Source organism: Dama dama, chromosome 23 (assembly GCF_033118175.1).
Source record: "Dama dama isolate Ldn47 chromosome 23, ASM3311817v1, whole genome shotgun sequence".
Taxonomy (NCBI): Eukaryota; Metazoa; Chordata; class Mammalia; order Artiodactyla; family Cervidae; genus Dama; species Dama dama.
In genome coordinates this window covers 48690813-48716295 of record NC_083703.1, presented here as the reverse complement: position 1 = coordinate 48716295, position 25483 = coordinate 48690813, and the positions used below count along the sequence as shown (strand labels likewise).

The following is a 25483-nucleotide window of genomic DNA, read 5'->3' as shown; positions in this document are numbered from 1 at the left end:
GCTTCCATTGTAGCAGACAGAGACAGAAAATAAATCATGTAAAAAATAAGATGTTAAAGGGGTAGGTAATGGAGGAAAAAAAGGGAAAATGTCTGATAATGTACACAGTATGGAGAGTGCCAGTGTTGAGTGGTGCAGGCTGGTATGGTATTATATAGGATGAAGACAGCCGTTTCTTGAGCATGTCTCTTCCTAACACTTAGCACAATGCCCGACACATGTCATCTGCTTAGTAACTGTTTGCTGACCAGATAAATGATTGGAAGCTTCCATTACAAAAGGTAAGTTCCAGAATTGTCCTTGATGCATGGGGAGAAAATGATATAAGCACAAGGTACCTGGCTTTCAATAATATTCTAATGAAAATTTGAAGACAGTAAATGAGTAAATAAAATGTACATTTCAGACACCACAGTGGACTAGAAACACACATTATAGCTGGGTTCAAAAATTTGAAGTGTTTAAATAAACAGAAGCATTCATACATTCTTTTCTTTCCAGATTACACCTTCATGGTAACTCTAAACAACTCAACTTGACATTTCTAATAATCACATTTTTTTTTGGCCAAGATGCACAGCATGTAGGATCATAGTTCCTCATTGAGGGATTGAACTTCGAACCTATGCCCCCTGCAGTGAAAGTTCCAAGACCTAACCACTGAAACTCCAGGGAATTCCCTAATAATCACTTTTTATATCTGACCAACTGAACTTAAATCAAATCTAGCAATAGAATGATTTTTTTTTCTCTCAAAGAAAAGACAAGATACAAACCTTGGGCTTAGATATCAGTGGGGTTTTTGTTTTGTTTTGTTACTAATGCTTCCACTGGGAATTTTTACTCATCTCCTGGTTTTGTGTATAAATTATGCATTTGGAATGGTTACAGGTATGTGTTGCAACCTGACTTTGTTTACTGGCAGTGCAACTGCCAGATTCAACCTCAGCTGAACTAAGAGGTGGGAATACCTGTGGAATTAGTGCATTTACCTCCAGGAAAGCTGCCCAGAGATTCTAACATCCACATTCCTTGATTTTTGCCTGGGATCATAACAGCCCAGTGTACAATCAGTTCTAATTGGAAATGGCAGTTAGAAGTATATTTGAGTAATGGAGGACAGTGGGGACTATCTTCTTAGCTTGAGTTCTCCAGAAGCAGAGCTAAGAATTCAAGTACAAATATTATTTATTTGGAAAGGTTATGCCAGGAAACACTGGCTGGGAGTGGTAAAATGAGACTGGGAAGAGAAGGCTGCTAATAAGCTAGTGTCACTAATCAGCTCACACTGTGGACAGCTGGGGCCCTCTGGGAAGCAGTGTGGTCATGCCTTGGAGCTGTGCAACCAAGGGGTGAGGGAGCTGGGGTGTTAATATACCATTCCACCAATCACTGAGTCATTGAGGGCTGCTCTTGGGGAATGTTAACTCTCTGAACTCATGTGACCTGTTGCATCTCTGGGGAGTGAGGACTCTGGCATCCAGATCAGGCCCTTGGATAAAGAAATACATCCTAGCTACCATTGGAGGGAGGTGCACCAAAATGGGGAGGGTCAGGAGATGGACAAGGTGCCTAGGATGTCTGCCGCGAGGATGGAAGAAGCCACAGGGCAGAGAAGGGCTCTGAGGACCACTGGTCCATAAAGAAAAAGATGGAGTCCTTGCTGGTTGCTTAAAAACCTAAAAACAGAAAAGGAAGGGAGAAAGGAAAGAAGGAAGGAGGGAGGGGAAAACTGCTAGTAAGTAAATGACACAAGAACAGTGAAACACTAGGAATCCGAGCATGGGAAGGGGCCACCATACTAGCATTGAATATGTTTGAAATAATTTCACAACAGATTTAAAAAAAAACTAGAAATTTTCCTAGAATGAATCTCCCTCCACTGTTTGATCCCCACACACCCATTTTGGGGGTCACTGATCTTCAATTTCTTCAAAAGGAATGTCATTTAGTTCCATTTACTTCTCAGGAGTTTTTTGAGAAATGGTTTCAAATGCCCAACATGACTCAAAGTCTTAGAAGGAATTTTCTTTTTACTTCTTGCTTTTCTTTTTTATATTTATTTTTAGATATTAGAAGAGCAGAAGAACTATCTTTATTAAAGCCTTCAGGTGAATATTTTAAAAAGAAGAAGAAAAAAGAAAAAAATAATAAGGAGCCCGTAATTGAAGATATTTTAAACCTGGAGGGTTCTCCAACAATTTCAGGTCCATCTGGTAAGATTCATGATAGGTGTTTCATTATTTTAATTTATTATTAAATCCAAGAATTTCTTAAATTCTTAAGTCCCAAGAACTCTCCTTCCCCTCTACTTAGCCTTCCTGCCTCTCTCCCTAAACAAGGACTAAAACTAAGGATTCCAGTGATAAGGAAAGAATATCCAACTAATTTTAGAACAGAAATTTTTTAATAAGGTATGTTATATAGCTCATTATTTTAATTGTATATATTATGTTGCTGATGAATGAAAAACTTTAGCAGAATTGACCATGGATTTGTGGGATAAGGAAATTTGTTAGATCACTCAAATATACTTCTCTTCCTGAGTCTACCTTCACATGACTCTTTACTGAATTCAGTTTAAATCTTGCATTGTGTATGTAACAGGAGGGGCAGTAAAAATTCAAGAAAAGTGTCATCCTTTTATTTTTACAGACATATTCAGAGATACTGCAGACTGCTGTAATAAAGCAAGTTGCATAAATTTTTTTTTGTTTCCCAGCGCATATAAAAGTTACACTATATTGCTACCATTAAGAGTACAATAGCAGTATGTCTTTTTAAAATGTACATACCTTAATTTAAAATATTTTATTGCTAAAAATGCTAACATCATCTGAGCCTTCAGCAAGTCGTAGTAGTAAAATGAAAGATAACTGATCACAGTGACAAATATAATAGTAATGAAAAAAAGTTTGAAATATTGGAGGAGTTACCAAAATGTAACACAGAGTCACAAAGTAAGCAAATGCCATTGGAAAAATGGTGCCAGGAGACTTACTTTATGCACAGTTGCTGCAAACCTTCAACTTGTTAAAAAACAAAAAAACATATCTTTGAAGCATGGTGAAATGAGATATACCTATATATAAGAATGAATCTCTAGCTTGCTTGCAGCACTGAGAGTTTCTTGCATAGTATATTCCAGTACAAAGAATGAAAGGGTTTACTTATACTTCCCTTATGCAAATTAGAGTCAGATGATTTATAAACCATCAACTAGCTAAGTTCTTTAAAGTGGTAAGCATTGCAATTTAAGAGATTTGCCAAAAAATAAAGTATATGCATGTATTCTGTGAGAGCTCCAGTTTTCTAATAGTGCCAGAACTCACTACTGATATAAGGGAATTTTGAATTACTGAGAAGGAGGTAGTCCCACATTTGTCTGGGTTGATTTTGGAAGTTTTTACAACCTGTGAGTTTCCAAGCTTTCCAGGGACTAAATATTCAGACTGGAGTTTTACCTGTGTTTAACTTCTGCCATCATTCATCTGATTTTTCTAAATGATACAAACATTTAAGTTCAAAATCCATTTTAGTACAAGCAGTGTTGATAATTATAGTAGTAAAGATTCTTATCCCAAATCTCATATCCTAGTTCATACTCTCCTTTGCTTTGCAGTAAGTCCTGGCTTATACAGTAAAACCATGACCCCCACATATGACCCCATAAACGGAACGCCAGCATCGTCCACAATGACTTGGTTCAGCGACAGCCCTCTGACAGAACAAAACTGCAGCATCCTAGCATTCAGCCAGCCCCCACAATCACCAGAAGCACTTGCTGATATGTACCAGGCTCGGTCTCTGGCTGACAAAGCCAAGCTTAACGCAGGGTAAGGACATGGCTTGTTTTACTTCTCTGTGAACTGACGTTAATGTAGTGAGAGAGATGCTGCGGAGATGAGGCAGGGAGGGGCTGTTCAGTTCTCAAGTCAGCACACCTAAGAATTGTATACTATTCACAAAGGTCAGCACTGATTTTAGCAACAAAAAAGACAAAATGTAGCCGTTTGTCATTTCCATACATTTAAAGTGTGACATTTACAGGTTGGGTTAACTCAATGGTTTACTGGCATGTGAATGCTAATTCTTTGTTCGGACACGTGTGCAAATTTTATGAGATGTAGATCAGCTTATAAGTGGGCTGGTCCCCTCTGTGGCAGCAGGGGAGACCAAAGTGGCCCCACTGTCTTTGTAGAGCACCTCTTTTCCATTCTGCATTCCAATTAGTGAGTCCTTAAGCTTTGACGTGGTCTCAGAAAATACACTCAAACTATTTCTCAAACCACCACTTATCTCACTCACCGTTGTCCAAGTTAAGTCACATTTGTTAGCATTCCACTCCCCCGGATCCTAGTTCATACTCTCCTTTGATCCCGTGAGATCAGACCCCACGTATGTCCATCTGTCTGTCCTGCTGTGCTCTCATGCTCCCCGTCCCCCCAACGTGCATGCTCATTCCTGTGTCACTGCCTCGCCTCCAGCTTTTCCTCTGCTCCAGGACCCTCTCCTTCCCTCCTGCTCTACTGGCCTGTTCCTGTTTGTCCTATCAGGCCCAGCCACTTGCAATCTTCTCAGAAGATCGATCACTTCCCTCAAGTCCTGTTCTACTGCTCCAGAGTCACCCTTGTTTCTTTAATATGAGGCTTGGTCACCCCACTGACTGTCAGTTCCTTTCGGATGGAGACTGCATCTTGGATATTCTTATTCTCCCACAGGGGAGTATATGATTATATAATAGAATATTTTATATGTAAATAAATAAAAGCAATTTATATAAACATATATAAAATATATAAAACATGTAATATGAACTTCTATATATTCATATATAGAAGTTCAAGCCATTTTCAGTGGTATTGGAGGCCCCTCATTCCCACCTCATTTCGTTGTTAACTTTTATTCTCTTCTCACCATTACCCAGTATTTATCTTTCAGACTCTAGAACTGTGCTACCCAGTACAGGAGTCACCAGCAGCATGCGGACATTTACATATATGTTTGAATATAATTAAAATTAAAACATGGCACTAGCCACATCTAGATCTTCAGTAGCCTCATGTGGCTAGTGGCTATTCAATTGGACTGGGCAATACAGAATATTTCCATAGTTACAGAAAGTTCTAGACGATAAGATAAAGCCACTTTGGGGTCAGATCACCTGGTGTGGAAGTGGGCAGCAGTCAGCAAGTACACACAGCACTAGGACGTGCGGCAGTCAGCAACTGCAGGTTCTCATTCTGGCTCCACCAGGAGGCACAGGACCCTGAACATGTCACTTAATGTTACTGAGGCTCATTTTCCTCATTGCTAAAGCTAGGAAAACAATAACTGCCCTGGCTCCTTCACTGATTTACTCTAAAGTGTCAGTGAGAAAATACATAAATACAAAAAAGCACTTAGAAAGCTGTGTGATAAAATGGAGGCACAGCTATTATCAAGTCGTCTCCTTTACTGGGCTTAGACTATGTTACTCACCCAGACTTTGTTCAAGGGTGTATATAGACATACATGCCTACATTTACATGTATATGTATATATATCATATTATATAGTACTAAAATATGTGTGTAAAATTGATTGACTTTTAAAACTTATCTTCTTGTTTTCTAGTTGGCTAGACTCCTCACGTTCCCTTATGGAACAAGGCGTCCAGGAGGATGAGCAGCTGCTGTTACGATTTAAATACTACACTTTCTTTGACTTGAATCCCAAAGTAAGATACTTTTTCTCTATTCTCTCTCTCCTTTTTTAATGTAAATGCGTAGAAGTGTTAAACTGAATCATTTAGTTACCAAACTTAGGATTAATTCTTGTAACTTTCTGTTTAGCTCTGCAGGGTTAGACCAATAAGTGTATACTGGTCTCTGGATTTTCCTGTTGGTCTCTGGTGGGAATGGTGAGCTTCCCCTGAGTTAGGGGAGTCTCTAAGGACCTTCATGCATGCTGTGTGCTGCCCCTGTCCACAGGGACCCAGAACAGAAGAGAGTGAGTGGCTCACAGCATGAAGCCGGAGCCCTTCATGCTTAAGAAGAAAGGAGTTGTCAGGGCCAAATTAAGAGGTGTAGGGGTTCTGGCGAAGAAGCCAGGACCCCATGATAGCACACACTTGGCTCCCTACCACAGTGCTGAATGAGTCTTGATTGGTGAGACAGAGGGGTCACCTGGGTCAGTGAAGAACCCAGCTGCTTGCCAACTCCCATATTAAGTGCACATCCCCTCCCTGAAGTTTCCCAGGACAGCTGAGTGGTGAAACAAGGCCTCTGAATGTCTGCTGTTTCTTTGCCCCAGCTCTCCCTTTTGGAGAGCTGTGAACCAGCACTTAAAATGGCCCAAAGTAGAAAATACAAGCTGGGTCACCTGAGTGCACAGAAGGATTGTATTATTTCCACCCCAGTACCGTGCTGGCTGCTTTTGTCCAATTACCAAAGGGCTGCTCTTTGAGGAGCCTGCTCCAAGTCACCTTCTGTGCCCATCCTTTCCTCATGCATGGCAGTGTCTCTGTCTCTTGTGCCATTGTCTTCTCCTTAGTCCTCAATTTAAATCTGGTCTCCAGAGGCCTTCTGGGCTCACAGCTTCTCTAACTGGTGTCTTCTTTAAAATAAGCCCTTTTTCTTGTCCTTCTGTGGAGCTCTTGCTCGGTCTTTGGTTGAGATCCAGCTTTCTGTCCCTGGACCTGGCTTGTGTCTGGAGTGCATCACTTCCATCAAACTGTGGTAAGAAAGCAAATTTTGGTTCTTCTTTAATTAAATCTTGAGGAGAAATCACTGTTACAGCTTTTCCTAACCAATTGTTTTAATTTTCCTAAGGGCAGTGTGAATTATACAGCTATTAGGATTTTCTTTTTGTGTTGCCTGTTAGAACCAAATCTTTTTTTTAATATTTATTTATTTTAATTGTTGATGATTGGTTACAATGTTGGTTTGATTTCTGTTATACATCAACATGAATTAACCATAGGTGTACGTATGTCCCCTCCCTTTTGAATCTCCCTCTCACCTCCCACCCATTCTCACCCCTCTAGGCTGTTACAGAGCCCAGTTTGAGTTCCCTGAGTCATACTGCAAATTCCCATCGGCTATCTATTTACATATGTTAGTATATGTGCATCCATGCTACCCTCTCCACTTATCTCACGCTTTCCTTCTTCTCCCCCATCCTTGTCCATAAGTCTGTTCTCTATGTCTGCATCTCCACTGCTGTTCTGTGAACAGATTCGTCAGTACCGTCCTTCTAGATTCCATATATATGTGTTAATATATGATATTTGCTTTTCTCTTTCTGACTTCCTTCACTCTGTGTAATAGGGTCTAGGTTCCTCTACCTCATTAGAACTGATTCACATGCATCCCTTTACATGGCTGAGTAATATTCCATTGTATATATGTACCACCACTTCTTTATTCATTCATCTGTCAGGGGACATCTAGGTTGCTTCCATGTCTTGGCTATTGTAAATAGTGCTGCAGTGAATACTGGGGTACATGTGTCTTTTTCAGTTCTGTTTTCTTCAGGGTATGTACCTGGAAGTGATATTGCTGGGTCATTTGGTAGTTTTATTCCTAGTTTTCTAAGAAATCTCCATACTGTCTTCCATAGTGGCTGTAACAATTTACATTCCTACCAGCAGTGTAGGAGGGTTCCCTTTTCCCCACACCATCTCCAGCACTTGTTGTTTGTGGATTTTTTTTATTATGGCCATTCTGTCTGAGATGAAGTGATATCTCATTGTAGTTTTGATTTGTGTTTCTCTAATAATGAGTGATCTTGAAAAATCTCTTCATGTGTTTATTAGCCATCTATGTATGTTTTCTTTGGAGAACTGTGTTTAGGTCTTTTGCCCACTTTTTGATTGGTTTGTTTTTCTGGTATTAAGTTGTATGAGCTCTTGTATATTTTGGAAATTAATTCTTTGTCAGTTGTTTGTTTGCTATTATTTTATCCCATTCTGTGGGTTGTCTTTTCACCTTGTTTATGGTTTCCTTTGCTGTGCAGAAGCTTTGAAGTTTAATTGGGTCCCATTTATTTGTTTCTGTTTTTATTTCTATTATTCTAAGAGGTGGGTCATAAAGGATCTTGCTTTGATTTATGTCATATGGTGTTCCGCCTGTTATCTTCTAAGGTTTTATAGTTTCTAGTGTTACATGTAGGTCTTTAGTCCATTTCAAGTTTATCTTTGTGTATGGTGTTACTGAATGTTCTAATTTCATTCTTTACTAGTTGTCCAGTTCTTCCAGCACCACTAATTGAAGAGACTGTCTTTTTCACATTGTATATTCTTGCCTCGTTTGTCAAAGATAAATGCCCATATGTGTGTGGATTTATCTCTGGGCTTTTTTTCCTGTTCCATTGGTCTATACTTCTGTTTTTGAGCCAATACCTTACTGTCTTGTTGACTGTAGCTTTGTAGTATAGTCTGAAATCAAGCAAGTTGATTCCTCCAGCTCCATTCTTCTTTCTCAAGATTGCTTTGGCTATTCGAGATCTTTTGTATTTCCATACAGAATTGTGAAATTTTTTGTTCTAGTTCTGTGAAAAATGTCATTGGTAATTTGGTAGGGACTGCATTGAATCTGTAGATTGTTTTTGGTAGTGTGGTCATTTTCACAATATTGATTCTTCCAACCCAGGAGCACGGAACATCCCTCCATCTGTTTATGTCGTCATGATACTGTACATAGAAAACCCTAAAGACACTATCAGAAAATTACTAGAATTAATTAGTGAATTTGGTAAAGTCACAGGATACAAAATCAATAAACAGAAATCACTTGCATCCCTATATACTAACAATGAAAAACAGAAAGATAAATTAAGGAATCAATCTCATTTACCACTGCAACTAAAAGAATAAAATACCTAGGAATAAACCTACCTAAGGAGACAAAAGAGCTATATACAGAAAACTATAAGACATTGATGAAAGAAATCAAAGAACCAAATCTTTACATTTTCTATGACCTCAATTTTTAATCTCATTCCTGATTCAACTTACTCTTTCCTTGCCCAGTTTCCAGGTAGCTTATTCTACCTTGTTGTATGCTATCTATTCTAACACATAAGTTTTTTTTCTGAGATCTGATAACACATAAATAAAGCATATTTATGCATTTTCTAATTGCTAAGTCAGGAATGTGGCTCCATCTTGTCTCTTCAGACTTGTACCCCTGTTGTTTATTTTTTCATTTATTTGTCAAACAACTACTGTGTGCCAAGGGCTTCCCAGGTGACTCAGTGGTAAAGGATCTGCCTGCCAATGCAGGAAATGGTCCCTGAGTCAGGAAGATCCCCTGGAGAAGGAAATGGCAACCCAACTCCAGTATTCTTACCTGGAAAATCCCTTGGACGGAGGAGCCTGACAGGCTACAGTACATGGGGTTGCACAGAGTCAGACATGACTTAGCAACTAAACAACAAACAACAACCCATGTGCCAAGAACTAAGATAGCAGCTGAGGACCCAAAACTGCTGGACATTAGAATAAGGTTTTCAAATTTATGAAATAAAACATAAGATTACAGTAAGGAATAATTATATTGAACTATTGTAACCAAAATCTTTTTCAAAATGGATATAAGTAAATCTCTTTCATTAATTGAATAAACAAGAATATATAGTGGCCATTCTCATAATTAGCTTAATATTGAAGTGGTGGTGATGCATGTGAGCATTATTGGAAAATAGCAACTGTGAGGAATATGAAAAATCTGTGATTCTGGTAGTCATGAGTGCTCTATAATACTGTAGTTTGTTGCCTCCATTCATCATGGATGGAAATGCTAAATTTCCATTAGGAGTTGATGCAAATGGAGGTGTAGTTTTTCCTCATCCAAGCTTATGGACTACCTGATTTAGACTCCCAGATTCAGAAACCCTGCCCCAGGATCACACTCAGGTCTTATTCCTTCTAGAATAAGAGCTTTTCTCTATTCTTGGTCATGCTGGCCCTTCCATTTTCTGAGTCACAACTGAGTATGATTTTAGGACTCCTACCTCTAATTGTACCACATTCACGAATTTTCTCCACAAAATGCAGACTCCTTGAAAATAGGGAACACTTCTGATATATCCTTTGCCCTCCACCCCTACATGTTGCAAGGATGCTAGGAGAGTGATCCTTGGTCACTTGCTCTGTGATTGGATCAGCTAGGTCTTGAAGGCCCTCCTATCAGTTTCCTTGCCAAGAGATTCTACATTAAATTCCTTGCTTTGGCAATTGAGCTCATTGCTGAAAATAAACTCAGTCATCTACTTCTAAAAAATTTGTCAGAAACATGTGAATGACATCACAGTCAAAAAATTCAGACATGTCAGATCATCAGCCTAAGTTAACAAATATGGAAGAGCAGTGTTAAATATGTGTTGTCTAAAAAGTGGAAAATTATGAGACTTCCCTGATGGTCCAGTTGTTAAGACTCCATGCTTCTAATACAGCAGGTGTAGGTTTGATTCCTGGTTGGGAAACTAAGATCCCACATGCCTCTCAGTGTGGCCAAATTTTTTTGAAAAAAATAAAAACAATTTAAAAAGTGGAAGATTAAAAGGAATCATAATCCCAGAAGGGAGCAAGCACACCAAAGACAAAGGTCACCAGGGCCATTGTCCTAGGCTCTTTGCCTCCAGTCTCTGCTTGCTTAATTAGTAAGGAATTCTCTGTCCACAGCCCATGAACAAAGTGTATTTCAATCTAACAGCCAAATAGCAGCTGCTAACCCAAAAATGACAGGAAGATTCAGGCTGGCAGGATAGGACTGCGGCGCAAGATGATTCCCAGCCACCTAGAGTTGTGGCAGCCCTCCTTCCCTTCCCCTCCTAAACTGCAGAGTGCTGTAAATGAAACCAAGTTTAAGGCTTCTACTGTGTACTGGGTAGAGGGATACAGAAGCTGAAGATAGAGTTCATGTTTTCAAAGAATCTACGATCAAATTAAGAAGAGCAAAGATAGCACCCAAGAAACCACTGCAAATATACAAGGCATCCTGTATTTAGGAGCTAAATCAGTTAATTGGACCAGGGAGCCTCTCTACTCTGACTTTCAGAGGAGAGATACAAGCAAGCTACAGGGTGTAGGCTACTGGAACCGATTAAAATCTCAGATGTATGAGAGTACTAGAATACAACATTTCAAATATTACTTTAGAAATGCAAAAAGGATCCATAAAAGGAAAGATTGATACATTTTAATTAAAAATGAAAATTGTATACATGGCAAAAAACTACAAGTAAGTAGAAAAATGTTATTGTCATACTTACTACAAACAAAAGACCAGACTCTCTAATATATAAAGAGTTCTTCCAAATCAGTAATAAAATAGCAACAACCCAGTAGCAAAGGACATGAACACATAGTTCATAGAAAAGGAACTATAACAGCTCTTAGTCTTATGTCCACAAAGAACAAAAAGTTCCATACACTATCTTATTTATCTAGAGTGTGGAGAAACAGGTTCTTTCATACATACACTGCTTGTAGGTCAAAGTACAAATTAAATCTCTGTGGAAAACTATTTGACAGTATCTGTCAGAATTACAATGCTGCATAGCTTTGACCCAGCAAATCTACCCTTTGGTATTTTTACCACAGTTATACTCAAATATGTGAATCAATATGTCTGTATGCAAGAATAGTTATTATTACATTGTTTGTTTTAGGAAAACATTGGAAACCACCTAAACATCTATCAGTAGGGAACTGGTTAGATACATTATGATCCATTCATATAGTGTTGTGATTAGGAAGAATGAGTCAGCTTCCTTTTGATGGGAAACATGTTCAGGGAATATTATTGAGTAAAAAGGAACAAGATACAAAACAGTCAGTAGGGAAACCACCATTTGTGCGGAACAAGGAAGAAAGAGAGATTGACTTTTTTTTTTGTTTTATGACAGAGGAAGTTTTAGAAAGTCCAATAGGCTAACATTATTTTGGTACTCTTACAGGATAAGCATCAAATAATCCTTAAACTTTTTATTGTATACCTTTTGTCTCTTTTAAATTCATTCAAAATTAATTTCATCATTATATACTCTTTTGCCCCATTTAAGGGCATTTTAAAATGTGTGCATTAATAAAAAAGCTTTTATGACTTCAAAGCAACACTTTCCCTTTTATTAGGCTCACCTGGAGTTTTTAAAGTCCAACCTCTTTGAAAAATGTTTCTTTGTTATTAACTTCCTTGTTAGGAAGCAGACAAACTCTGTCCTTGAAAGATGTGTTTTCTACTTGTAACTGCACTCAGTCCTCAGGCCTGCAGTATGTGGTTTACAAGCAGCAGTCAAGTCTAACATCTTAGAGAAAAGTGCTGTCAAGGCAGGAGGTGATCAACCAGGGCCTTCCATACTTTATACATGTGTGTGTGTGTGTGTGTGTGTCTGTGTGTGTGTGTCTGTGTGTGTGTGTCTGTGTGTGTGTGTGTGTTAGTTGCTCAATCATGTCCGACTCTTTGCAACCCCATGGACTGTAGCCCACCAGGCTCCTCTGTCCATGGAATTCTCCAGGCATGAATACTGGAGTGGGTTGCCATTTCCTTCTCCAGGGGATCTTCCCAACCAGGATCAAACCCAGGTCTCCTGCATTGCAGGTAGATTCTTTGCTGTCTAGGCCACAAGGGAAGCCTATGTAGATATATAGATGCATATATATATACACACATATATGTACACATTTGCATTTATTTTTTACAAAAATAATATAACAATGTTTACAGAGTTCTATTAATTCTTTAAAGTTACATTGTCAAGGTCTATGCTTCAATATAATCATTTTATACTCTGGAGTAAAATGGGAATTTTAGGCCTAAAATTAGATTTAAGATTACTGAACAGAGGCCATATAGCAACACAGACGTGATAAATCTTGATCGTCACATAACTAGAAATATGTTGCTTTTATCCTTATGCTGGGTCTTACACATCCCCCATGAATTAGTTTCATTTTAAGTAAAATGCAAAATAGTTCACTGAAGTAATCTTATTTTCATTACATTAGCACATATGCCAAATTATACTAACTGCATGATAATCTCTATGTATTGAGGCTATATTTTTAGCATGTACTCATATCTACTTCATTAAATACAGCATCCAGCCAGCAACCACAAAAAAAGGAATGCATGCTATGCAGCAAAAAAGAGAACAACAACCTGCAGGATGGTGTCTCACAGGGTTTGTTGTTGTATTTTAGTCACTAAGTCATGTCTAACTCTTTCTCAACCCCATGGACTATAGCCCACCAGACTCCTCTATCCATGGGATTTCCCAGGCAAAAATACTGGAATGGGTTGCCATTTCCTTCTCCAGAAAAGGCACATCAGTTTTATTAAGAGGCTTAAAAGATACTAAAAGTTGCTACCCAACTAACAGAGAATCTTGAATGATTAGATCAAATAGTAATCCTCTCCTGAGAGCATGGAAACTATGGGAGGTAGACTTTATTATTTTTTCATATTGTTGATTGGTGGAAGGAGAGAGAGGTCTATTGAACTGACTAGATGGGGAGAAACAGGGATTTGAGCAATGGAGGTGGCAGAGGCCACATGCTTCGGTGATTTCTGTTTTCAATTAACCAGGAGACAAAGGAAATCGAGGGCCAAGGAGAGGGCAGCAGTAGCCAGTCTCTACCAGGGAAAAACGTGTTTCTGAATCACTGAAACCCCTGAAAGAGTTCTCAGGGAAAACCTTTTGGGGCCCCTGTTAGTAAACGAACCTGCAAAAGACCTGGGACCCTGTGCTCAGTGGGAATGTGAACAATCCAAAGAGGAAAGTCCAGAGCTCTCTGGATGCAGCAGACCATCTGGGGTTCCTCAGCAAGAGCCAGGCCTGGCCCAGCCTGTTCTCCTGATGTCAGTCTGGGAAAGTAGGCAACTCTTGTTAACCAGTACTTTCAAAGAATTGTTTTACCAGACTTGGGAATGGAAAGGAGATAAGTAGTTTTAGGTGTGGAAGCGCTTATTCAATTTTTTAGATCTGTACTGACTGCATTTGAGAGAAAAGCCTTATTGGGTGATTTAATTTATTTTCACTAAGCAGACAGAGAAGGAGTGATAGGTAGACCAATAGATACATACATGCACACAGATATATATAAATATGTATATGACAAATGACAGTTTATTAGCCCAATTCAGATTTCAGCAACTGCACGTACTATTTAAATTGTGTGTGTCAGCTTGAATTAAGGGCAGGGGCCTTTTGTGGGGAGAAGGTTGGGAGTTGGTTGCCTGGTTTTTGGTGTGCACTGGGTGTATGTGTGGTTTTTTTAGTTTTCATGTCTTTGGATGGTAGTATAATTGACATGCCATAAAATGCACCCATTGTAAGTGTACAGTGTAATTTGTAGTCAATTTACATAGTCGTGTAGCCATCACCACAATCTAGTTTTAAAACACTTGCATCACGCAAAAACATTTCCAATCATACCCATTTGTGGTCAGTCTCTGTCCCCAGCCCCAGCCTGCACCTGATCTGCTTTCTGTCTTGAGTTTTGCCTTTTCTAGAAATTTCACACATGGAATCATACAGTGTGTAGCTACAAAGCCACTAGGCATGATGGCTTTGATGTGTATCTGTGTTATTGCCAGAGTGGTGTCCCATCATGTGGATGGATACATGTGGATACATTTTGTTCATTCATCTTCAGTTTTAGGGACATTCGAGTGTTTCTGGTTTGGAGCTGTTATGGATAATGCTGCCGTGAATGTTTTCATGTGGGTCATGTTTCAGTTTGGTTTTGGAGGATTCTGGGGCAAGCTCCTGAGGCTTTCCATGACACCTGGCAAAGTTAAGAAAACAAGGACAGACTTTCTTGAGATTGTTATTATTCCAGCCTCCTGAAAACCACACACTTGGATCTGCATTTGCCCTCCTTTCCAAGCAGTTTTAAAAGCAGTGAGAAGGAGGAAGCCTGCGGGCAGGTCGCAGTCCCACTGGCCTGAGAGCAGCGCTGCTTCCCAGGCTTGCCTTACTGTGGATTTTGTCCTTCCTTGTCACTTTTTTCCCTACTGTGCATAAAGTTAATGCAAAACGAAAAGTGGACACATGCTAACCAACCGATGGTAAACCTGTTTACATACTCTGAATGTCTTTCTATTTCTCCGCCATATTTTCTTCAACATTTTTATCTTTTTTAAAGGATACAGTATAAACTCAATATGAAGAAAAAAAAAAAAAAAAGAAAATCAAACATAGGAGTTACTGTTTAATCGGAACAGAATTCCAGTTTTGCAAGATGAAATGAGTTCTGGAGTCAGATGGTGGTCAATGCGAGTGTACTTAATGCCACTGTGTACACTTAAAAATGGTTAAGATGGTAAATTTCATATGTATTTTTAAAAGGAATTTTTAAAAATCAAACATAAAAAGGAAGTAGTTACAGTAAAAATGGGAAGTAATCCTTTACCATGATCTTTCTCCTGAGAGGTAGCCATGGTTAACAGCTTAATGATTAACCATCCTTGCCGATTTTTTCACATACATTTATAAACATGTATTTGCTTTGTAGCTTGCTTCTTTTTACTTTATAATATATCAGCCATATTTTCATGTCAGCATATATGTGTCTGACTCACTTTTTTTAACTACTACAAAATAATCAAAGAAAAGGCTAAACCATAGTTTATCAGGACCTGTGGGTTGCTTGAATTTTTGCTGTTTCAAAAACTGAATATTCTTGTTCAAGTATTTTTGATAAATGCTTTGTATTTCTTTAGAATAGTAACCATGGACATGCTCATGAATGGGCAAAAAGACATTTAAAGATCCTGCCAAAGTGCTTCCTACTGACATATGTGTAAGTGCCAGTTTACACCACATACTCACCAACACCACACATTATCAGTACTTACAACCTAGATAAATCTGATAGGAAAATAGAAATTATGTCATCTGGTTTTAGTTTTAATTCTCTGATTATTAGTGAGGTTGAGCATATTTTCCAATATTTATGTGGCCATTTTGGTTTCATCTGTGAATTGCCTGTTTATATGTATTTGCCCCATTTTTTATTGAATTCTTTATATTTTTCATATTGATTTATAGGAGCACTTATTTATTGCAAATATTTTCTTTCAATCTATATCTTGTCTTAACATATAATCTTCTCTAGGGTATTTTTTGCCATTAAAAATGTTTAAATGATTTAAACATGATTTAAATGATTTAAAAATGATTGTAAAGTCAGCCTTATGTGTCATAACCTAAAGGCTTCCTCTCTTGCTTAGAAAGGGCTTCCTCTCTGAAAGATAACAAAGTTTTCTATTGTGTTTCCTTCTAATAGCTTTGATTGTTATCTTTAGATTTTTAAATATAATATGCCTTTAGATATAAAATCATATACCGTGCATTTCACGTACCAACATTTCACTCATTTAAAATGTACAAGTCAGTGATTTTTAGTATATTCAGAGTTGTGCAACCATCACCACTGTGTAATTTCAGAGTATTTTCATCACCCCATCAAAAAACCTTATCACACATTAGAAGTATCTTCCCATTTCCCTCCAATTCTCCCAGTCCTCAACAACCATCAGTCTACTTTTTACCTCTGTGGATTGGCCTGTTCTGGACATTTCATGTAAATAGAATTATACAATATACAAAATACATGGTACTTTGTGACAGTTTCTTTCCTTTAGCATATTATCAGGGTCCATCTGTAGTGTAGCATGTATCAGTATTTTATTTCTTTTTATTGCCAAATAATATTCCATTATATGTATATGCCACATTTTATCATGGATATCTGAATTATTTCTGTTTTTTGGTTATTATGACTAATGCTGCTGTAACCATTCATGTGCACATCTGGGGGTTTTTTCCTTTGACTTTTTTAAATTGTGCTAAAATATACAAAATATAACGTTTGCCATTTTAATCATTTTTAGGTCCACAGTTCAGTGGCAAGAAGTATAGTCACAGTGTTGTGCAACTATCACCACTATTTCCAGAACTGTTTCATCATCCTATACAGAAATTCTGTACACATTAAACAAAACTCCCCATTTTCTCCTTCCTCCAGCAGCTAGTAAACTCTATTCTACTTCCTGTCTGTATGAATTTGTCTGTTCTCAGCACTTCATCATATAAGTGGAGTCATACAATAGTTGTCTTTCTGTGTCTGTCTGTTTTTACTGAGTTTTCACTGATGTCTTCAAGATGCATATATGTTATAGCTTTTATCAGAATTCTTGTCCTTTTTAAGGCTGAATAATACTCATTGTATGTATATACTTCCTTTTGTTATTCATTCATCAATTGATAGATATTTTGGTTGTTTCTACTTTTTGGCTATTGTGAATAATGCTACTGTGAGCATTGCAGTACAAATATCCATTCAAGTCCCTGTTTTTATTCTTTTTCAGTATATACTTATGAGTGAAATTGCTGGATCTTATTCTATGTTCAACTTTTTGATGAACTGCCAAACTGTTTCTTATGGAGGCTGCACCGGTTTACATTCCCATGAGCAATGCATAAGGGTTCCAGTTTCTCCACATTCTTGCCAACATTTGTTATTTTCTGTCTTTTAGGTTAGATTGATCCTAGTGGATGTGAAGTGGTATCACTCTGTGGTTTTGCATGCTTGGATTCTTTAATCTATCTGTATATTTTGGATGTGTAAGGCTTTGTGATTTTTCTATCTTGTTTTCCAAATGGCTAGGCATTTTTAACACTATTATAGTGTTGAAAGAAAGCTTCTCTTGCTTATATAATGCCATTTTATTTTATATTAAATTACACACCTTCATTAGGTCTGTTGCTAGATATTGCTTTATTGACATTTTGTCCATTGCCATAGCAATAACACACTATTTTAGTTGCTGCCACTTTATTATATGTTTCAATAACTGAGAGGAAAAGTATCTTCCCCACATTGCTGTTTTTCAAAATGTCCTTGGAGATATTTGAACATTGTCTTTTCCAGCCCAACTTGAACAGCTTGCATGAAGTTCCACTAAAAACCTGTGTCCTTGTCCACTGAAATACAGAGGGTGGGTGGTTAAGATTCTGCTTAGAATTACACAGAGTCTACAGATCAGCCTGGGGATTCCTTCTCCTTATTTTACTTACCACATAAACCATTCCATTAGCTGTGTTTCCCACCAACAGAAGTATGATAACAAAGGGAAAGTAATGGAGTCTAACTAAGATGGGTCAGTTTGGCCTCTTAAAGAAGCTCTGGGAAATATTTTGAGAAAGTTCTTAATTCATAAGTAAAATGAACTGGGGTAGTGGAAAAATAGAGGGGTTTCTTTCAGTTACCTGAGCTAAAATTTATTGCATCTGGTTAACAAGAATTGACCTCAGTTATTCTAAAACTTTTGTATTATGGGATGTAAACATGCCCCATCACACACGCATATGCACATACCTGTTCTTTTCTCTAGTATGATGCTGTCCGAATAAACCAACTCTATGAACAAGCTAGGTGGGCCATTCTCTTAGAAGAAATTGACTGCACAGAGGAAGAAATGTTGATCTTTGCAGCACTACAGGTATGAGAACGTTGGTACCTTCCTCTGGAAGGAAACAAAGAAAATTTGTTCTCCTTAAAGTTTCATTTTCTTTCTACTGATTTTTTCTTTGAAAAGGAGTTGAAATTTAGTGTAGTAAATTTAAGTTTAAAATATTCCTCATAACCAACCCATGTATACATCTTATAAGGCATCAGTCTTGCTATCCTCACTGCTTCCACACTATAAGGTCAATCATTGATGGAGAAGAACTGAGTTGGAACATGACTAACCATAAAATAATTTACATTAAAATGTCATTTTCCCTGCATACCTGGGAGATCTCCTTCCAGGAGATGTTCAGTATTTTCTTTCTTCATTTGTGTTTCTAATAGTCCTAAAAACTCTGTTTCTGTTGTAGTATCACATTAGCAAACTGTCACTGTCCACTGAAATACAGGATTTTACAAATGAGTCTGAAGTTGACGAAGTAGAAGCAGCACTTTCTAATTTGGAAGTGACCCTGGAAGGCGGAAAAGCAGACAACACTTTGGTATGAATATTTCTAATAAGTCAGAATTGTGGCTTTGCTCTGATTGAGAAATATAAATGAGCTTTTTTTATTATAAATAAGGGAATATTTTGTCTGATTTTGAAGAAAAGAAAATACTCTCTTCCTTGGACAAACTTAAACCTGACTAGCTTTTCTTGGATCAACTCTGTAAGTGACTGTAAAGTATTTTTATCACTCCCAATGACAATTCTTTTGTATTATATTTCTTCTTAAAGATAAGCGAGCTTGGTATGAGGGAAAGACCGGTCCGGTCTCCATTTCACTAGAGTGGAACATGAAATTGGCCCTTTAACTGAAGTCTAGAATGAAGTAGCTGTGAAAGTAGAGAGATTGCTTCTCAGATACAAAACCATGTGATCTGTTGACCTAGTCATGCATTTCTCTGGGCAAGACTGTACGCTGTAAAAAGTTCCTGAACCCTTTTGACTTTAGGAAATGAAGAAAAACTCTCCAGTAAAACCTAAAGTAATAACACTCCTGCTTCTTATCCAGCAAATGTGGCTGAACTATCAGCTTTATAATTGCAGTGCCCTGCCTTGTTTGATTCATTTGTTGGGAGCCAGCCTTTTGCTTAACTTCTTCAATCACTAGTTTAATCACATTGAATCAGAGAGGTAGATTCATTGTAATTGGGTATAAATAGTAATAGATGTAATGAGGCATTGTATTGTATTTAATGTGTGTTCTCTTATGATTAAATTCCTTAAAATAGGAAATTGGTATAATGCAAAAGCAACTACCTCATACAAATGAAATTCTCAGATTCTGTAGAGATCCAGGCCCTGAACCACATTTATGAGACTTGGGCCCCACAAAACTGGATTTCTCTTTTGTTTACTTCCTCCACTAAATACTTACAATGGAAAAGTCATCCTTCTTAGAACAAATGGAAAATTCCCTCTCAACGCCCTCAATATTTTTATGTGATGCCAAACAATAGTATTTTCAGTTTGAAAATAGGCACCAACCTATACCATAGAATGAACTTTGAACCAGATTCCTTCTGAGAATCAGTAGGATTCTATAAATCAGTAAACTAGATATAGCTAGTCTTATACACTCTGATGTAAAAATTATGAAATATTTTGTACATAAAAGCAGTAGTTTCTAACTCAGATTTTTAAGTTGAATGATACTGTATGGTCAGTTTTTTGTAATCTGTTTTCGTTTGAGTAATATATGACACAGAAAGTGAAAAAATACAAAAATGTACAGCTTAACAAATCAGTATTAAATTACCAGCCAAGTTACCACCCAAATCAAAAAATAGAACTTCACCAGTTACCCCCAGGATCCCCACAGGTGCCTAATCTCAGTCCCAGCCCTCTCCCACCCTACCCCTGAGGTCACTACTGGAAATATAGCTAGTATGAATGAGGAAGTGAGTTTTTCACTTTATTTCATTTTAATTAATTCTTATGTAAATAGTTCCACGTGCCAGTGTGGGATAGCGTACCAGCACCACCTGTCTAATTACTGCTTGTCAAATGTTATCTGCTTTTCCTCAGGAGGACATTACTGATATCCCTAAACTTGCAGATAACCTCAGATTATTTAGGTAAGTCACCCTTGAAGAGGAAAGAAGTTACTCATAGCAAAATCTTGCAGGTAAAGAGTGTAGGAGTTTAAATTGAATATCCATTAGGCTGGTTCATGGTTCAAAGGTAAGAGCACAAGCTTTGGCATCAGACAGATAATGGGTGGAGTCCTAGCTCCTTAGCACACAACAGCTGGATGATCTCAGGCATTGTTGTCATGTCTCTGAGCCTCAGTTTCCTGATCTATGAGGTGGGGATATACCTCCTCTTGAGCATGTTGGAAATATTAAATTAAATGATGTGTATGAAGCATTAAACATGGTTCCTGGCTCATTAAATGCTGGTATAGATATGGTTGGTATTGGTGATCGTGAACACATATGCCAGACTTTTACGGTCCACCTGCTCAGGGCCCTCATACCATTTGAAGGCTCTTTTATGGTTTTAAAGCAAGTGGTCTCTAGAGCTTTGATCCCAGACTTATAGCAAGTTGGCTTCCCTGGTGGCTCAGAGAGTAAAGAATCTGCCTGCAATGCAAGAGACGTGGGTTTAATCCCTGGGTCAGGAAAATCCCCTGGAGAAGGGAGTGGCTACCTACTCCAATATTCTTGCCTGGAAAATTCCGTGGACAGAGGAGTCTGATGGGCTACAATCCATGAGGTCGCAGAGTCAGACATGACTGAGTGACTAACACACACATATACACACCTTAGTTTATCTACCTTCACCTGTTAAAGTATTTCTGATAAACCCCCCAGTCACCTCAGATGACTCTGAAACTGTTAAAAGGAATAGAAGTTTTTTACTTTCTTCATGAAGGACTGCCACATTTGTGATGGTGCCAAGGTGGGTTAGGATGAAAGGAGTAAGGTTCTTTTGAAGTTCTATCAGTTACTTTATGGTTTGTTGACTTTTCTTAACAAACTGACACTTCACTTAGTTGGCTTGAAAAGAAACACTGGTTGCTTTTGTTACCACAATTCAAAGAAAAACTTGGAAAGAATGAGCAATGAATCGGATATAAATGAGAAATAAGAGTCCAAAGGTAATAGTATTTGTCACTGGGTTTCTACAGGGTTTTTTAATGTGATCTTAGCAGATGGTCCATCTTAGCAGATGATCTTAACAATTGGGTCATTCGTTTATCTTCTGTGGCGTAAATAGTTGTAACCATGCATATCATTACAGTCAAAATTACAGAAAAAAAATAACAATTTGAATTCACAAATCTATCTTTATAAATTATTAATTGTTCTTGAGAGAAATTTGGTTGCTATAGCTTCTGTAGAGAGCAAACTGAGCTCTTCACAGACCAAATGATGACAATATTCTTCCTATAAATGATAAACCCTAAAAAGGAGATGATATTCTGGAAGTAAGCCCCACATCCATATCACTTTAAAGTGACTTTTATGCTAAAACACACAACGTTGTCCTCATATTTGGCCAGTGGACACTTTGTCTACCAAAGTTCTCAGTGCATTGAATGTAATATATAATGTTGTTTCTGGAAGAAAAAAATGGAGGAGGAAGGGAGCAGGGAGAGTGGAGCTGATGACACAGAAAAGGAGAAGGGAAAGGAGGAAGGAGGTTGGCGGGTGTACCTCTGCTGCTGGTGGGTGTGTGACCCTTATAGGCCATTCTTTTCTCTGGGCCTCCTGTCCTCAACAGAAGAGCATTGAACTAGCCCTTTGGTTTTAAATTTTTTTCTTTGACAGTGAAGCTCCTTTTTCTTTCCTAAACCACATCTATTGAACCCACATGTAAATAATGAACTTCTCTTCCTAGCAATGTGGTATCTGATCTGATGCAAATCTCAATCTTGCTTGCCTATACAAAATTGATCTTGAAGTGAGACTGGGAAGTCACAAGTAAGACTTCATCAGCTTGTAGGGAATGAAGAGGGAACCAGTTCTATTAGGTTGGTGCAAAAGTAAATGTGGTTTTGTATTGTTGAACTTTGCCATTTGATGTTGGAATACATCCTTAAATAAATGTGGTTATGTTATATATCATTTTAATGCCTATTTCTCGCTTTATTTTTTCTGCTAATGACATTACTTGCTGTGTATTTTACATTCATTTTAGACTATGGAAATGATATTAGACAAAAAGCAAATTCAAGCAATTTTCTTATTCAAGTTCAGAATGGGTCATAAAACAGCAGAGATGATACATAAAACCTGCAATAATGCGTTTGGCCCAGGAACTGCTAATGAACGTACAATGGCAGTTCAAGAAGTGTTGCAAAGGAGATGAGAGACTTGAAGATGAGGAGCGTAATGGCTGGCCATCCAAAGTTGACAGCAACCAATTGAGAGCAATCATCAAAGCTGATCCTCTTACAACTGCAGGAGAATTTGCCAAAGAATTCAGCATCGACCATTCTACAATCGTTTAGCATTTGAAACAAATTGGAAAGGTGAAAAGGCTTGATAGGTAGGTGCCTCATGAACTGACCAAAAATTTTAAAAATCATCATTTTGAAATGTCGTCTTCTCTTATACTATACAACAACAACCAACCATTTCTCAATTGGATTGTGACATGCGAGAAAAAAGTGGATTTTATATGATGACCAGTAACAACCAGCTCAGTAGTTGAACCAAGAAGACGCCCCAAAGCACTTCCCAAAGCCAAACTTCGACCAAAAAAATGTCATGATCACTCTTTGGTGATCTGCTGCCAGCCTGATCCACTACAGCTTTCTGAATCCCAGCAAAATCATTACATCTGAGAAGTGTGCTCAGCAAATCAATGAGATGCACCAAAAACTGCAACACCTGCAGCTGGCATTGGTCAACAGAAAGGGCCCAGTCCTTCACACCTAACCACATTGCATGTCACACAACCAGTGCTTCAAAAGTTGAACAAATTGGGCTACATACAAAGTTTTGCCTCATCCGTCATATTCACCTGACCTCTTGCCAAGCTTGGACTACCACTTCTTCAAGCATCTCAACAACTTTTTGCAGGGAAAATGCTTCCACAACCAGCAGGAGGCAGAAAATGCTTTCCAAGAGTTCATCAAATTTCAAAGCACAGACTTTTTATGCTACAGGAAAAAACAAACTTATTTCTCGCTAGCAAAAATGTGTTGATTGTAATGGTTCCCAGTTTGATTACTAAAGATGTGTTTGAGCCTAGTTAAGATGATTTAAAATTCACAATCCAAAACAACAATTACATTTGCACCAACCTAATACAGATGCTGGAGAAGGAAATGGCAATCCACTCCAGAATTCTTGCCTGGAAAATCCCATGGACAGTGGAGCCTGGCAGGCTCCATGGGGTTGCAAGAGTCAGACATGACTTAGCAACTAAACCACCACCATACCTGAATGGTCTAGTGGTTTTCCCTCCCTTTCCCTAATACAGATGAAAGGCTGGGGCTGCCTCCTGTGAGAAAGTGAGCCAGGACTGAAGCCACTGCCTAAAGGCAGAAACTCGTAAGAGCTGCCTTCTCTGCTTAACCAGGAATAGAAAAACTGCCCATCAGTGGAAGGAAGAGTAAGTTCATCTTTGCATGGAGTTCTGTGTGGGGAAATGCGATGTCCTTTGAAAAATAAGAGCCATGGTCTGTGCCACACACAGATGTAGATCTAAATTTAAATGTCTTATATGATAAAAGAATTCTGAAAAATAAAACATACTGGTCCAAAACCACAAAAGCTATGAAACCCTGGCAAATGTAATTGCAAAAATACCTAGAGAGCTACAGAGAAAGTAAACCCCCTCAAATAAACAAACAAATAAAAACCTTCCCAATACAAATTGCTAACCATATGAGTTCATGAACTGCCATAAAGAAAGGTCAGTAGGCCCAATAAATAAGAGGATTAGATAGTAGAACAATCTGAAGAAACCATAAAATGAGTATGTTAAGAATCATTAAGTATACTGAAAGGTTTAATTAAATAAAATTCTAGAAACTCTAGAAAAGAAAAATATAGAAGTTGAAAATTGAATACATGTGTTAAACATCAAGTTCAAAACACAGCTAATGAAATCCCCTGTCAGTCCAGTGTTTAAGACTCAGATTTCACTGCCAAGGGCCCAGGTCCATTCCCTAGTCAGGGAACTACGATCTCACAAGCCGCACAGCATGGCCAAAAATTTAAAAAAAGTTAAGGAGAGGACTTAGAAAGATAAAAGTGGAAGATATGATATAGGTAGAATAAGAGGGTTCAACTAGAAGTTTAAGAAGGAAAAAAGGGTGGAGAAGCAAGCATTCAAAAGAGAATACTCCTGGACTTGCCTGGTGGTACAGTGGATAAGAATCTGCCTGCCATTGTAGGAGACACAGGTTCGATCCCTGATCTGGGAAGATTCCACATGCTGCAGAGCAACTAAGCCTGTGAGTCATAACTACTGAAGCCCATGCACAGCCAAATAAATAAATAAAAAGTCAACAAATGAGAAACTCTCAGGTTAAGAGGATTAAACTGCAGAGATTGAACTTTGCGGCTCTGCCTTTCTCTGAGCATTCCTTGAAATGGCATAGGCAAATTACAGGAAGACTTTCTTTGAAGGGCCATTAGATGAAGAAAATGTGATTCTTATATTGTATCCAGTTAATAAGGAAATCATCCAGTAATGATTCTTACATTGTATCCAGTTCCATCAAGTGGAACCAGGTGTTTCCTCAACTTCAGAAGTCAAAGAGGAGGCATTGAATACAAATGATCAAGTTCCTCCTCCTCAAACAAATGAGCTTGAGGAAGCTTGTCCGGGCTCTAGCTTTAGAAGATCAGTTTGTCCCTTGCCGACCACATTGCCTCCAATTAACGATGTGAGTCAGAACACTGTGGTACTGGTGCCAACAACTTAAGTTGAGTACCGATGGCCAGAAAATAGTTATCGGAGACTCCAAGAACATGCTTATCCTGAAAAAGATCAGTATATTCCTAAATCATCAC

General features: G+C 38.1%; 1 protein-coding gene across 3 annotated transcripts in view; it reads left to right on the top strand.

Moving 5' to 3' along the window:
- Positions 1 to 25483, top strand: part of FERMT1 (FERM domain containing kindlin 1) — a 55845-nt gene that overhangs the window by 11940 nt on the left and 18422 nt on the right. For all 3 annotated transcript variants that reach the window (XM_061126662.1, XM_061126660.1, XM_061126661.1), the window contains exons 4-9: positions 2070 to 2216; positions 3623 to 3836; positions 5617 to 5719; positions 18387 to 18494; positions 18874 to 19005; positions 20535 to 20584. In XM_061126662.1, the coding sequence (XP_060982645.1) occupies positions 2070 to 2216; positions 3623 to 3836; positions 5617 to 5719; positions 18387 to 18494; positions 18874 to 19005; positions 20535 to 20584 (754 nt within the window). The remainder of the gene's footprint in view (positions 1 to 2069; positions 2217 to 3622; positions 3837 to 5616; positions 5720 to 18386; positions 18495 to 18873; positions 19006 to 20534; positions 20585 to 25483) is intronic.